At 39.3% G+C, this 12,059-nt stretch overlaps 1 protein-coding gene across 1 annotated transcript in view; it reads left to right on the top strand.

Moving 5' to 3' along the window:
* SPON1 (spondin 1) overlaps positions 1-12,059 on the top strand; it is a 204,437-nt gene that overhangs the window by 158,334 nt on the left and 34,044 nt on the right. Inside the window, exon 7 of the mRNA XM_069803959.1 lies at positions 9,310-9,374. Within this exon, the coding sequence (XP_069660060.1) occupies positions 9,310-9,374 (65 nt within the window). The remainder of the gene's footprint in view (positions 1-9,309; positions 9,375-12,059) is intronic.

Raw genomic sequence — 12,059 nt, 5'->3', positions numbered from 1 at the left:
GTGAACCTAGTGCTTTAAAACACTTTTATCATTATCTCCGGTGAATGCAGGTTTTGTCTTGCTGTTTGCAGGTTGCCATTCAGTTGCATACATCTGCTTTATTATACACAGAATGCCTTGGTGTGTTGGATAGGTTTTGTTTCGGGTTTTTTTCCCCCTGTTTCTTTTCTGGTATGCTCACCATTTCCAAATCATTTGTGAGTTTAAAATAACAGTAGCTTCATAGCACTTAGATATAGGCTTAAAGGCTAGTCTAGTCTAAAGGACTGATGAAATTGGGAAAGTTAAGAAAGAAGGAGGACAAAAGGGTATGTATTGGATAAACCTATTAAGCAGGGCGTGGGAGTTACACCTCTTAACGGTCAGCTTCAAAATCTAGTTTAATTCCCTACTTTAAAAAGTAGCCATTCCTAAGTGTAGTTAAAAGATCTTCCCTTGTTTTTGGCAAAGTCATTTAGGATAACAAAATGTTTCTGTAGTCCTAAAGACAGCAAAGCATTCTATGTAGGTAGAGTGAAGCAAAATGTGCAGTAGAAAATCAGTCTGCAATCAAGAAGTGGATTCACAAGGGAGGCCCTTTTTCTACAGAATCTGCTCAGCCACAGAAAATGAGAGCTTAGCTACTCAGAGCATACCTAGGGCTCATTAACACACACTGCTAAGCTGTATACTATGCAAAAAATGAAGTATTGCTTTATTGGGAGACCCTAGATTATGTAACTGCACCTTAATGGAAATAAAGTAGAGCATATGATTTTCAGTGTTGCCATTAGCAACAGTTCTGTTATTAATTTCAGCCTACATTCCCCTCCTGAAACAACCACTTCATTGAAAGAAAACCCTGTGGGACAGGTAATGCAGAAGGTTGTTAATGCAAAGTGAATCAGTGCTTTTGGGATGTATACTAAGAGTAACAATGAACATAATTCTTTTTGCATCCCATCCTAGTAATTTTTAACACAATCAGGAATTATAATTCCTATCATTCCCTCTTAAAAGCTTTTTTTTAAATGTGCATTTTCAGCTAGCATCTGTGCAGTCACTATCCTGAAATTGTAGCTTTAACGCATATTTCCGTATTTGCTGGAAAATATGGACAATATCCACATGTTGGGAAAATTCTCAGCCTGATTATCTAACAGAGAGCTTTTCCTGTGTAAAAGTGAATACAAAATTGCTAAGTATCCAATTAAGGAAAGCTTTCCCGTGCAGCACAGCAGTTAAGCTGGGACTGTCTGAAGTACTGGGTTACTTGCTCTCCTGAAATGAGACCTGTTCCAACAGTAAAAATTCAGGATTGGATTTAAACACTCATCTTTCCTTCCATTTTTCTTCAGTTGCACCCCAATAGCATTTCTTTATCTATCTCAGCCCCAAAACTGTGCTTTTGTAATTGAGTGGATATTATTAAAAGCCTGGAAATTCCCTCAGACTTTCATATTTGGTGAACTGAAAAACGGATTTTATATTCCCTGAAATGTCATTACCTAATTTTTGAAGAAAAGTAATAAGATTCTTTAATTAAAGAATAGCTATTTGTACAGGGAAATATTGAATTTGTAGGTACTATGATCAGCTAATGAATTCCATTTAGGCATGTTTATATATCTTATAATATGTGTGGTTTCCTCAGCTGCCACAGAAGAGCTATCATAAACATAGGGAAGTCAAAGTAAAATGGACAAACACAATCCTGGTATAATTCCACTGACCGAAATGTATTTTTGCTGTTGCTTAAAGTAACCCCAAATCTGTGCTACTGGCTTTAAGTATAATCTGCTTGAATCTAAGTCAGTCATAGAATTAAACAGAATTTAGTTGTCATCAAATGGTAGAAATAAGTCTTTTACTTTAATGATGGGATTTTTTTTTTCCTTCCAAATGAAGTAATTTGTGACTAAAAGCTTAACATTCACAAAAATGCTCTTTTTTATGAACTGGAAAAAAACAGCTTCTGCACATTTTTTCATAAAAAATCTCTGCATGTTAAAAAGAACTGCATCTCAGCACTGAGGCTTAGGACAACTTCAGCAACATCCTTGCCTGCACCCACAGGAAAATAGATGCGTTGGGTGATGTATTGCCAGCTGACAATAGTAGCCTTGCAAGTAAGATTTTGTAATGACTATGCTAATAGCTATAAGAAACTTCCACATAAACAAAAAATCCTCAGAAACCTGGGCAGACTCAAAGCAGGCTGATTGCTTATGGAGTTAATAAAACATGCCCATTCAGAGTGCATTACAGGAGATCACATTCACAGTTACTAGAAAGCCAATGTGTATATTTATGTGAAGATGAACTCCAGAGCAAATAAAGCTGTATGTAGCTGCTTTTATCCCAGAAATATTTTATTGCCACAGAGCAGACAACTACTTCCCTTTTCTTTTAAAGTTTTTACAAATTTCAGTAATGTGCCTACATCAGTGTCCCCTTTTTATTCAAATACATCTGTAAAACTGAGGTAGGCAAGATGTCAACCAAGAGAAAACATGCCATATTTTAACTAATATCCATGGAAATCCAGAATGTGTTGAGCATTAATTAACCAGGTATTTTATGTTAGTTAATACTTTAAAGACAAGATTGGTCTTTATTTTTCTCTCAACCTGGAAAGAAAGTGTGCATTGGGGTAAAATAGTACCTTTTTCCTTTTTCTGTGGTCTTGTAATGTACCTTCTGGCACATCTATCGCTGCAGTGGAATTCTTCATAAATTAATATCATGCAATTCAACTTCTACTGAAAGCCATGGTATTGAATCATAACAATTCTATGACATCAAAGGAGGTACACCTCACTCTTAAGTAGAATTTAGTACATGTACTTAAAATTAGTCACTTCCCTCTTATCTGATAACATCTTTCTAGCATTAAGTGGTTATTAGATAAAAAGTCACAGTCCAGAGCTCAGAATTCTTCCTTCTCCAGCAAGTAGCCTAATCATGAGTCCTGCGCCCTGGCCCCAGAATTGAAGCCTGTTTTCAGGCTGTGGTAGTTTCATCAGTAGGCTAGATAGCAATGTCATCTAGGTAGTCTTTCACTCAGCAGCAGGGACAGTTGCAAGACCGTTGTAAACCCCTCAATAGAAAATTCTACCTATATAAAGGTATAAACACTAGTAAAGCATTATAGCAAACACTATCACCATTCCTAGTTTAGAAGAAAGGTGGCTGCTTTCAGAAGGGATCTTCATGCTGTCAGTCCCAAGTAAACAGGTCCTTTCAGCAATGAGTGAGGTCCCTAAGCCCACAGGAGGAATAGCTATAGCATTCTTTTTGTCTTCCGTGCTGAGTCTTCAGGCTTCCTTGTAGACTACCTGGCTGCTCAGAGCGTGCAAGCGGATGCTTGTATCATCTCTTAAACATCTCCTCCTAACGCCACTGTGTAACAAGACATCTAACTCTTCAGGGTATGTAGCAACAAGGAGCCAAAATTTGAGGTTTTGAAGACTTCTGTCAGCCTGAAACTATTTTCATGTACTGAAGAAGTCTCAGGGATAATGAACACACGCTTTTCACATCCTGAAGTGATTTCTGTGTGCCTGCATAGGGTGGAGGTGGAATAAGGTCTATTTATACTAATCATAGAAGACCGATAGGCTTTTAAGAGCAGCCAACTATCCCTCTAAAGCACTATATTAGTCTCATTTTCATAGCATTTGATTCCCCACGGAAGACATACTGTGCATTATACTACACTTTTTCATTCTCTCCTTATCTCTTGCTCCTTCTATAACAAATTAATTTTTGAGGGAAAGGATGATCCTGCAGTGGAGATGCTATCTTAAAACTCAGATATGCAGGTTAGTTTCCAGAAGACATTTGATTCATCATCTGTGAATTGAGGATAATGTTGCTTTTTCTACTTTCTAAGAAACTTGTGAAAATGAGTCCACTGTGGATAGAAAGGCATTCACATATTATGAGGACGAGTGTTGTGAAAGGAATTAAATGTTCTCTGTTCTAAAACAATCGAATGAATGCCAAGCGGTGGTGGTGTGAAATGGGTGAAATTAAGCTCTGGCTCAAAACAGGTGTTTTTCATTCCCACAGTTCATTCAATCTGACTCTGATTTTGATGTCAGATAACATACTGTCATTTGTTTAGCTGAACCAAATCAAATCATTATTACGAAGTGCTAAGTGATCTGCACAGTAACATTTTCTGATGTTATTTGGCACACATAAAATAAAAATAGTAATAAAAATTACTCATAAAAATAACTTCCAGTACAGAAAAGATACTAATCACGTCGGTTACCAAAAAGCAGCAGGAGCACATGAAATAGTTTACGTGGCTTTCCAGATCCTACTAATCTCTTTTATTCTAAAGGTATTCAGATGGTACTTAAAACTTTTGCTGAAAGCTTTCATTACATTTTAATGGATGTTACCCTTTAACCAAGGTGGTTTAAATCCCCTTGGTTGAGAAAGACTTTAAATCAAATTCTATCTTCCATGCTGCTTTTTTGAGCTTTGTCCCACTTTCTGTTCTTGAAGATGAGGAAATGTTTTTAATCTTTTGTAAAATGCACAGCTGAACGATCTAATTTAGCAGTGGTTTCATACCACAGGGTTCTATTTGTTGCCATTTAATGACTTTATTCTGCGTGCATGTTCATTTGTACATTGCAGGAACAAATGGATGTAAAGTAAATTATTAATTTTTACCAACTTCAGATTGTCAGTAAGGCTGTCTGTATTAGAATGACATTATCAACTTTTTAAAATCATGCTATTAGGGCTTTTTGGAAGACAGTACTTTCATAGGGAACCACTATTGAGTCAACCACCCACCCCCATCTTGAAACACAAATGTAGAACACGGATCTGGAGAAAAGGATAATTGTTTGCTATTTTTGCATGTTTTAATTTAGGCCACAATCCAAAATATATTGAAGTCAATCTAGAAACTACTTTGGCTCCACTGGGCTTTTTGAGCAAGCTTTAAGTGTGTAGAGAAGGGATCATTCTATTTCAACTGGAAACTAGAATCATATCATTGAACTAATAACTGAAATTGGAGAAGAGGTATCAGTAGGCTCTACAAAGATTTTATACTAAGTTTTGTAAGTGATTATGCCTAAATACACTTTTCAGAGGGATTTACCATGAAGGCTCCTGAAAGCCTATACTAATTTAATTATTAAATCGTGACTTCCTACTTACAGGAGTAGCAGAGATGCTGCATCAGTGGTAGCACGTTCTCACCGCAAACAGAGGCACAGACACAGCGGTGCAGGCAAGCTGCCGAGGAACGGGGCGCGTTGATCCCGTGAGAACTGCCTATGCGTGACTGCGGTGTGCCGGGACTGAGCAGCGGTGCCGCACGGTGCCGCCTGCCCTCACTCCCCTCATGCGAGAATTTCATACCTGTATTCCATTGCATCATACCGGTATGCCCAAAAGAAGCTGAGCAAAAACTCAATCACAAATTCCCAAGTATCAATTCCATGATTTGTACTCAAGGAGAATACCTCCTTAAATGGGAATAGGAAAGAGGGTAGCAACTTCCCTCCTGTATATCTCTGTAAAAACTGACAGGTAATCCCAAATTCACTCCTTGACAACTTCCACATGCACAGAGGCATAATATAGCTTGACAAATTTCTCCCTGTCCCCCCCGCCTTTTTTTTCCTTTTTTTTGTTGGAAGAGGTGTGTATCAGACTTTACCAAAAGGATTTTCAGCAGCTCCAAGCAAGAGCATTGGTGGCCTTTCCATTAACTTGTTCTGACATTGTAACATTTTGACACTCCATCATTTTGCAAATGATTTAGTTTTCCTTTTCAAAACCTAAGAGTTTCATTATGTGGGAATCCTTGCTTCCCAGCCAAGTACATAAATGATGACAAGACAACTTGCAACATACAACAGTGAAACATCCTAGTTCTTTTTGCCATATTTTGACGTGAATTTGAGAGTTTGTTTACTTCAAAAATCAAAGCAAAACTTTGGGAATATGAAGAGGAGAGAAAAATGGGTGCAAATGTAATACAGCAAGCCCTAAGAAAATGGTAACTAACATTTCTAAAACTTATGTGGTGTTTTATGCCTCTATTGTAAAGTCTGTGCAATTGGGTTATTCAAGGCAGTTGGGTTGTAGCAACTAGTTGTATATTATTAATTTGTGGGTTTCTCTTCAGGCATTTCATATCCTCTCAGTTTCCACCATCTGCCAATAAATTATAGCTAAAGAGATTGGCCCGCAAATCAAAGCACGGTATCTTTTCTATAGCTTGTCCCTACCTATAGATTGTTCACAAGGCTGTGAACTTGTGTGGTGGATAACATCTCTTTGCCTGGGCTGCTTAAGTTTATCACGTCCCCTTAAATATGCGGCGGTCAGCTGGAGAGGCTGGAGGCAGAGGAAGGTCACTGCTTTTTTGGAGGAACTTCCTGAGCCTGCTCCCTTCAGGAGGTTGGAGAGACGCAGGCTGGTGGCACCACGAGTGGCGAGTGGAGCTGGGTTCCCCAGGCTGACACGGTGCCTGACAGCCAGACCTCGCATGGCGACAGCCTCACAGACCCAAGGAGGCAGCAAGCAGAATTTACTCTGTTGTCTTCCAGGATTTCATCTTCTTGACATAAACACTTGACCAAGAAAAACTCTTTAGTGTACAAAATATCTACTTGGGTATCTGTCTATCAGTGCAGGTAGAAGTAAATATACACAGGCTTTAATAACAGCGTAGGTGTTACATTTTAAATTTTTTTTTTTAAAATTAGAAATATTACAAATCTGCATGATAGAGATGACTGCATAATTAGAATATCAGACTGGAATAACAATGATTTAATTCAAGTTGCAGCTTAATCCTGTGTAATTGTCAAGAAGCTCTAGGTACCAAAAATGTGTATTTTCGTTCCAGGCACAACAGAATGCTGGATTCTACATCTTTTGATTTTGGTTACTGCTCAGGGAGTGGCCATGAATTCAGCTCTTGCATCTGAATTTTCACCTCCCTTAAAAATTTGGGGAAGTCTGAATGCACCATGCTCTGTTTCTTATTTCCTTCCCTCTGCACTTACTACTAAGCTATTAATCATAGTTCATCCAGTCTTGGTATGCATTTTTAATTGAATAGCACACGTTAAAATGTTTTCAGACGTGACTGATTTGGATGTTACTGACATAATTACTGGCTTCTGTTAGATAAGCAGTGTATTATTTTAATAAACACAACCATCTATGCTCATAACAGACTTTCTTTGGGATGTACAATACACAGTTAATAATTTTGAATGCAAATGTGTTCTCAAGGCAAGTAAATGAAGATATGCCTGGCTGGAGAATCTCAGGAGGTTGAAATAAGGAAAAGTAAAAATTAGGGCAAATTCCATTGACAGAGAAAGACAAAAATGTCTTTTAACTTCAGACTTTTAATTTCATTCATTTAATCAGTTTCCTTTTAAATCACTTTGAGGGGAAAGCTGTCTCTTCCACTTTTGAAGGCATGGAGGTGAGAAGAAGGTTGCCATAGATGAACCTGGATGTGATGCCTCTCTCCTGCATGGAGTGTACCTCTGCTCGGTTCGGTTCGGCCCGGCCCAGCCCAGCCCAGCAGGGATGCTGGGAGAGGGCTGGGCTGGTGGCTCAGCCTGCTGCTACTCACCCAGTGCCTGCCCCAGCGAATCCACCTGCTGGCATAGCTCTGCTGTGGGCTCTTTGACTGCTCCCTTTCATCATAAAGTTCTCTTTATTCCAACTATATTAGCAGTATGGGAGTTTGATTAAATCTTTACATACTTACTTGCCTTTCTAGAGTCAGACTTCCAGCTATCTTAGCTCAGGACATTTAATGTAGTATAGCCTTTGGCCAAGCATCTGTATTTATAAAAAGGATTTTCAAGAAATGGCTTATCCATCCACTCAGGTTGAGGGAGAGGTCCTGTCACGTCTGTATTCCTGAGACGGAAAATCTCGTGTGTTGCAGAGAGGGCCCCTCAGTGCTGTAATTACCTTGCTTTGGCAAAAAGAGGGAGTCAGAAAATACTGAGAGTGGTAGAAACAACCAGTGAAAATTGTTTTCTGTAAACAGGGGTGTGTATGGACTGGAGCTAGTTTGGGGTATCAGAGCTATTGCTATCAAGCAGGAAATGGCACTATTATCACTAAACTGAAAGGTCAGCTCTGTTGGAAGTGCCAATTACTGGTAACGTATGAGGTGGGTTTCTTAGTCTAATTGGGAAATATTTTTAAAAGACAGCAGAAATCATGTGAGTGAGTTGTGAATTTTGTGTTCCTTTAGGTGAATTACTGGGGTGGATTCCTAAGGGAGATGGGGAAAACGGTTCTAAAAAAGTGTGATAGATGTCTTTTGGGCATCAGAGCCTTGTTAACGGTCTCCTGCCTTTGTCCTCGGTTTATTGTACCCATATAAATTTTAAAACTGCTGATGCAGGAATTCTTACAGACTTTAAGAAATAGTCTTTGTACAGTGCTTTGCCGCACTGTGGGCTTCCACAGGTGGCTGCTATATTTCACCCTATAATTTTCACATGCGTAAACGGAGAGCAAAGAGAAAGTGCTATCAATGGCTCTACTTGGAGGAGATTGCAATGCATCCACCATGGACTCTTTACATCCTTACACATATGAGGGTAATAAATAATATATCATACATGCTCACAGGGTGTGTTAGATTGCCTAGAGCAGCAGCCTCTAGTTTTTGTCTGCCTATTGGCCCGTAGATCTGTAACCTATTAAAAGCAATTTTTCTGTCCTTGCTTTTTTTAACCTGGTAAATTCCTCTGGTCACAAGGATTGTCAGAGTCATAAAATCAACAGCCCAAGATATACTTTTTGCCAATAAACTACTATGTGTGGACTAACAGCCCAGGATACAGCACAGTTATCTTTCTGTGATAGTGTTACCAGAACAAACTCAGTTTAGTCATATTGTTTTGGGGTATTTCCCCAATGCAAAATTCTTCTCCTTATTTATACCTGTCATCACTGTGCATCACTCTGAAAGCTTTGCCTTTAGCTCAAGATGCAAAAAATAACCTAGTCTGCAGACTGCTGGTGGTGTTTTAAGCTCACTTCAGTTCCTGCAGAAGAGAAAGAGACTGTGCCCAAGGTCTGACTGCCTTTGCTACTCTTGCCTCCTGCATTCATAAAGGCTCCTTGATGAACCCTGTGCAGCTGAGGACACGAGGTGCCCAGATAACAAAGACGACGAAGCATATTTCTCATAGAATTTGGAGGCACAGTTTTATCTGGTACCTCTTACTTTTTTGCTGTAAACCATATTACTCTAATTGCAAAATTGTCCCAATCACTTTCTTCTTTTGTCTCTTTTCACAGAGCGATGAGGTTTTAACAGTCATCAAGGCAAAAGCACAGTGGCCTGCCTGGCAACCTCTAAATGTGTAAGTAAGTAGGGAATACTATGTCTCAATAGCCTTGTGTTGAGTGTTGGCTAATGGGCCGCTCTAAACTCATTGTCTCATATAATCATTCACTCTTGTAAAGAAATATCTAAAAATATTTTGATAGATGAGTTTTTAGTCTTTTTTTTCTTTTTTCTTTTCTAACAACTGCTCAACTGCTTCTCTCTTTCTTTCCTCTTTAGCATCTCTTCATTTTTTACATGCTTTGGTTCACTAACTGTTACAGCAGAAGGATTATCCCATGGAGTTTGTGCCTTCACTGAACAATGATGTTTATTCAGTGCCTGCTCAAATATATGTTGTACTATTCTACATGTAGTATTTTTTAGCATCCTGTGTCAGGCACTGTGTCAATACATCAAATCCTCAATCCACCAACAAAAAAACTCTTAAAGGACTAATTCTTTAAAGCACTTGCCTGAAACACTCTATGATAGTGATCCTGATGGTAGTATAATCATGGTTGATTACCAAGTGAGATAGCAAGCTCGCTTCCCAGGATCCTAACTCTGGGCTCTCTGGCACTCAGCAGAAAACAGGACAAAACTCTTCTTTCCGGATACTCTTGAATTTACTGGTTGCCTTTTGAGGGGAGTGGAGGGGGGTGGTTCCTCCATAACTTATCTGTGCTTGGCTCAAAGTTCATACTAATTATCCAAGCCCAAATGAGTGAGACTTACAAGAAGTGACTAAAGATGAGAACCCGGTATAAGGTGTCACCCCGTTAATTGAGAGTCAAATTAAGTCCTTGGAGAAGCTGGGCAATCAGCCTACTGCAAGATCGTAGGGACCAGGTAGTGCTGTTTTGTCGGTAAAGAGCATAAGGGAAGCAGTTGGTGGAACACTGTGTCTGGTTTTGTCATCGGTATTTCTGAAAGTATGTGAAAATTTGGATGTTAGTCAGAAAAAAGCTGCAGAAGAGTTCCGTTTTCAGAAAACATCCCTTACCGTAAGAGGCTTAGAAACTCTTAAGCAGCTTAGGACTTAAGCTGTTCAGTTTATCCCCTCCCCTGCCCCACAAAAAAAAAAAAAAAAAAAAAAAAAGGTTAGGAGGTGAGCACAGCTTAAATAGTGAAAAGATTTCTGATAGCTGATCCCTCTTTAATCTAGAAAAAACCCACCCTATGAAATCCCTCGTAGCATGGAAGCTAAGGAAATTTGTGACATGGAAATTCTCACTATAGGTATGGGAAAAGGCTTTAACAGTGTGACTAACCTTCAGAGCAGCTTACCTGAACATGAGATGGATTTTCCATCACTTGAATATATTTTAACCCTGAGGCAAAGTTGTAGGCTCTGCACAGGAGTTGTGGGTTTGGCTTTTTTTGGCTGGTGTTATGCAAGCAGTCAGTCACGGTGATAGTAATGGAATTCTTTATTTATGGTCTTATTCCCTCGAAATTTTCAGTATTTGGATTTAGTAGTGTTTGCTATGTAGTAGCTGTGAACAGCATTTTTTCCTTGCTGCCTTCTTTCTATTCACTCCAAATTAACACTTCAAAATGGACACTTTTGTCCACTTCTCTGTTCTACTACAGTGAGGTCTCTGAAACAAGGCATTTATTTTTTCATTCCAATTTCAGTTGCTTTCCTAAAGCAACATTTGTGTATGATGTTTCTATATCAAAGTGAACAATTCTACTGGGAACTGACTGCTCTGGGTGCTTGGAAGGCTTTGGCATTGACAGGAGAGCGGGTTTGTACTTTGTTCACAGAAAGATGGAGAGAGGATCTCCTGCTCCAGAGTCTCAATCCATCGTCTTTCAAATACACCGAATATATTACATGACAAAAATCAAAGCTAATTAAACTATGTTGCCCCTGGTCATAATAGCTAGTTTAATACAGCCCTGAGAAACTTCACAAAAAAGTTGAGAGTGAACAACTTCAGATACTTTCTAGGCATATTCTTTCACAGACATGCCTGCAAACACTTTTGCAACATCCTCCAGAAGTTCTTCCAGTCAATTCTTACCTTTTCTATATGGTAATTCTCACCTTTCAGTAACATCAAAAGGAATAAATCTTGGTATTTGTGCTTTCAAATGCTGTGCAAGGGTTCCCCTAACAAATGTTGGAGCAAGTCCAGAGGAGGGCCATGAAGATGATCAGAGGGCTGGAGCAGCTCTCCTATGAGGACAGGCTGAGAGAGTTGGGGTTGTTCAGCCTGGGGGAGAGAAGGCTCCAGGGAGACCTTACAGCAGCCTGCCAGTACCTAAAGGGGACTTACAAGAAAGCCAGAGAAGGACTTTCTACAAGGGCATCTAGTGATAGGACAAGGGGTAATGGCTTTAAACTGAAAGAGGGTAGATTTAGATTGGCCGTAAGGAAGAAATATTTTGTTGTGAGGGTGGTGAGACACTGGAACAGGTTGCCCAGAGAGGCTGTAGCTGCCCCATCCCTGGCAGTGTTCAAGGCCAGGCTCGATGGGGCTTTGAGCAACCTGGTCTAGTGGAAGGTGTCCCTGCCTATGGCAGGGGGGTGGAACTAGATGGTCTTTAATTTCCCTTCCAACCCAACCCATTCTATGATTCTATGATTTTGTGTTCCTTCACTTTACAGGTAGTGTTAGATTTTTGGCTTCTTAAATAATTTTTTATTATATTTTGCCATGATGTCCTTCTTTTTGATTCCGTTTAGAAATATGAGCTAAGTTTCAAAAGA

Source organism: Haliaeetus albicilla, chromosome 16, assembly GCF_947461875.1.
Source record: "Haliaeetus albicilla chromosome 16, bHalAlb1.1, whole genome shotgun sequence".
Lineage (NCBI taxonomy): Eukaryota > Metazoa > Chordata > Aves > Accipitriformes > Accipitridae > Haliaeetus > Haliaeetus albicilla.
This window is presented reverse-complemented; position numbering and strand designations above follow the sequence as displayed.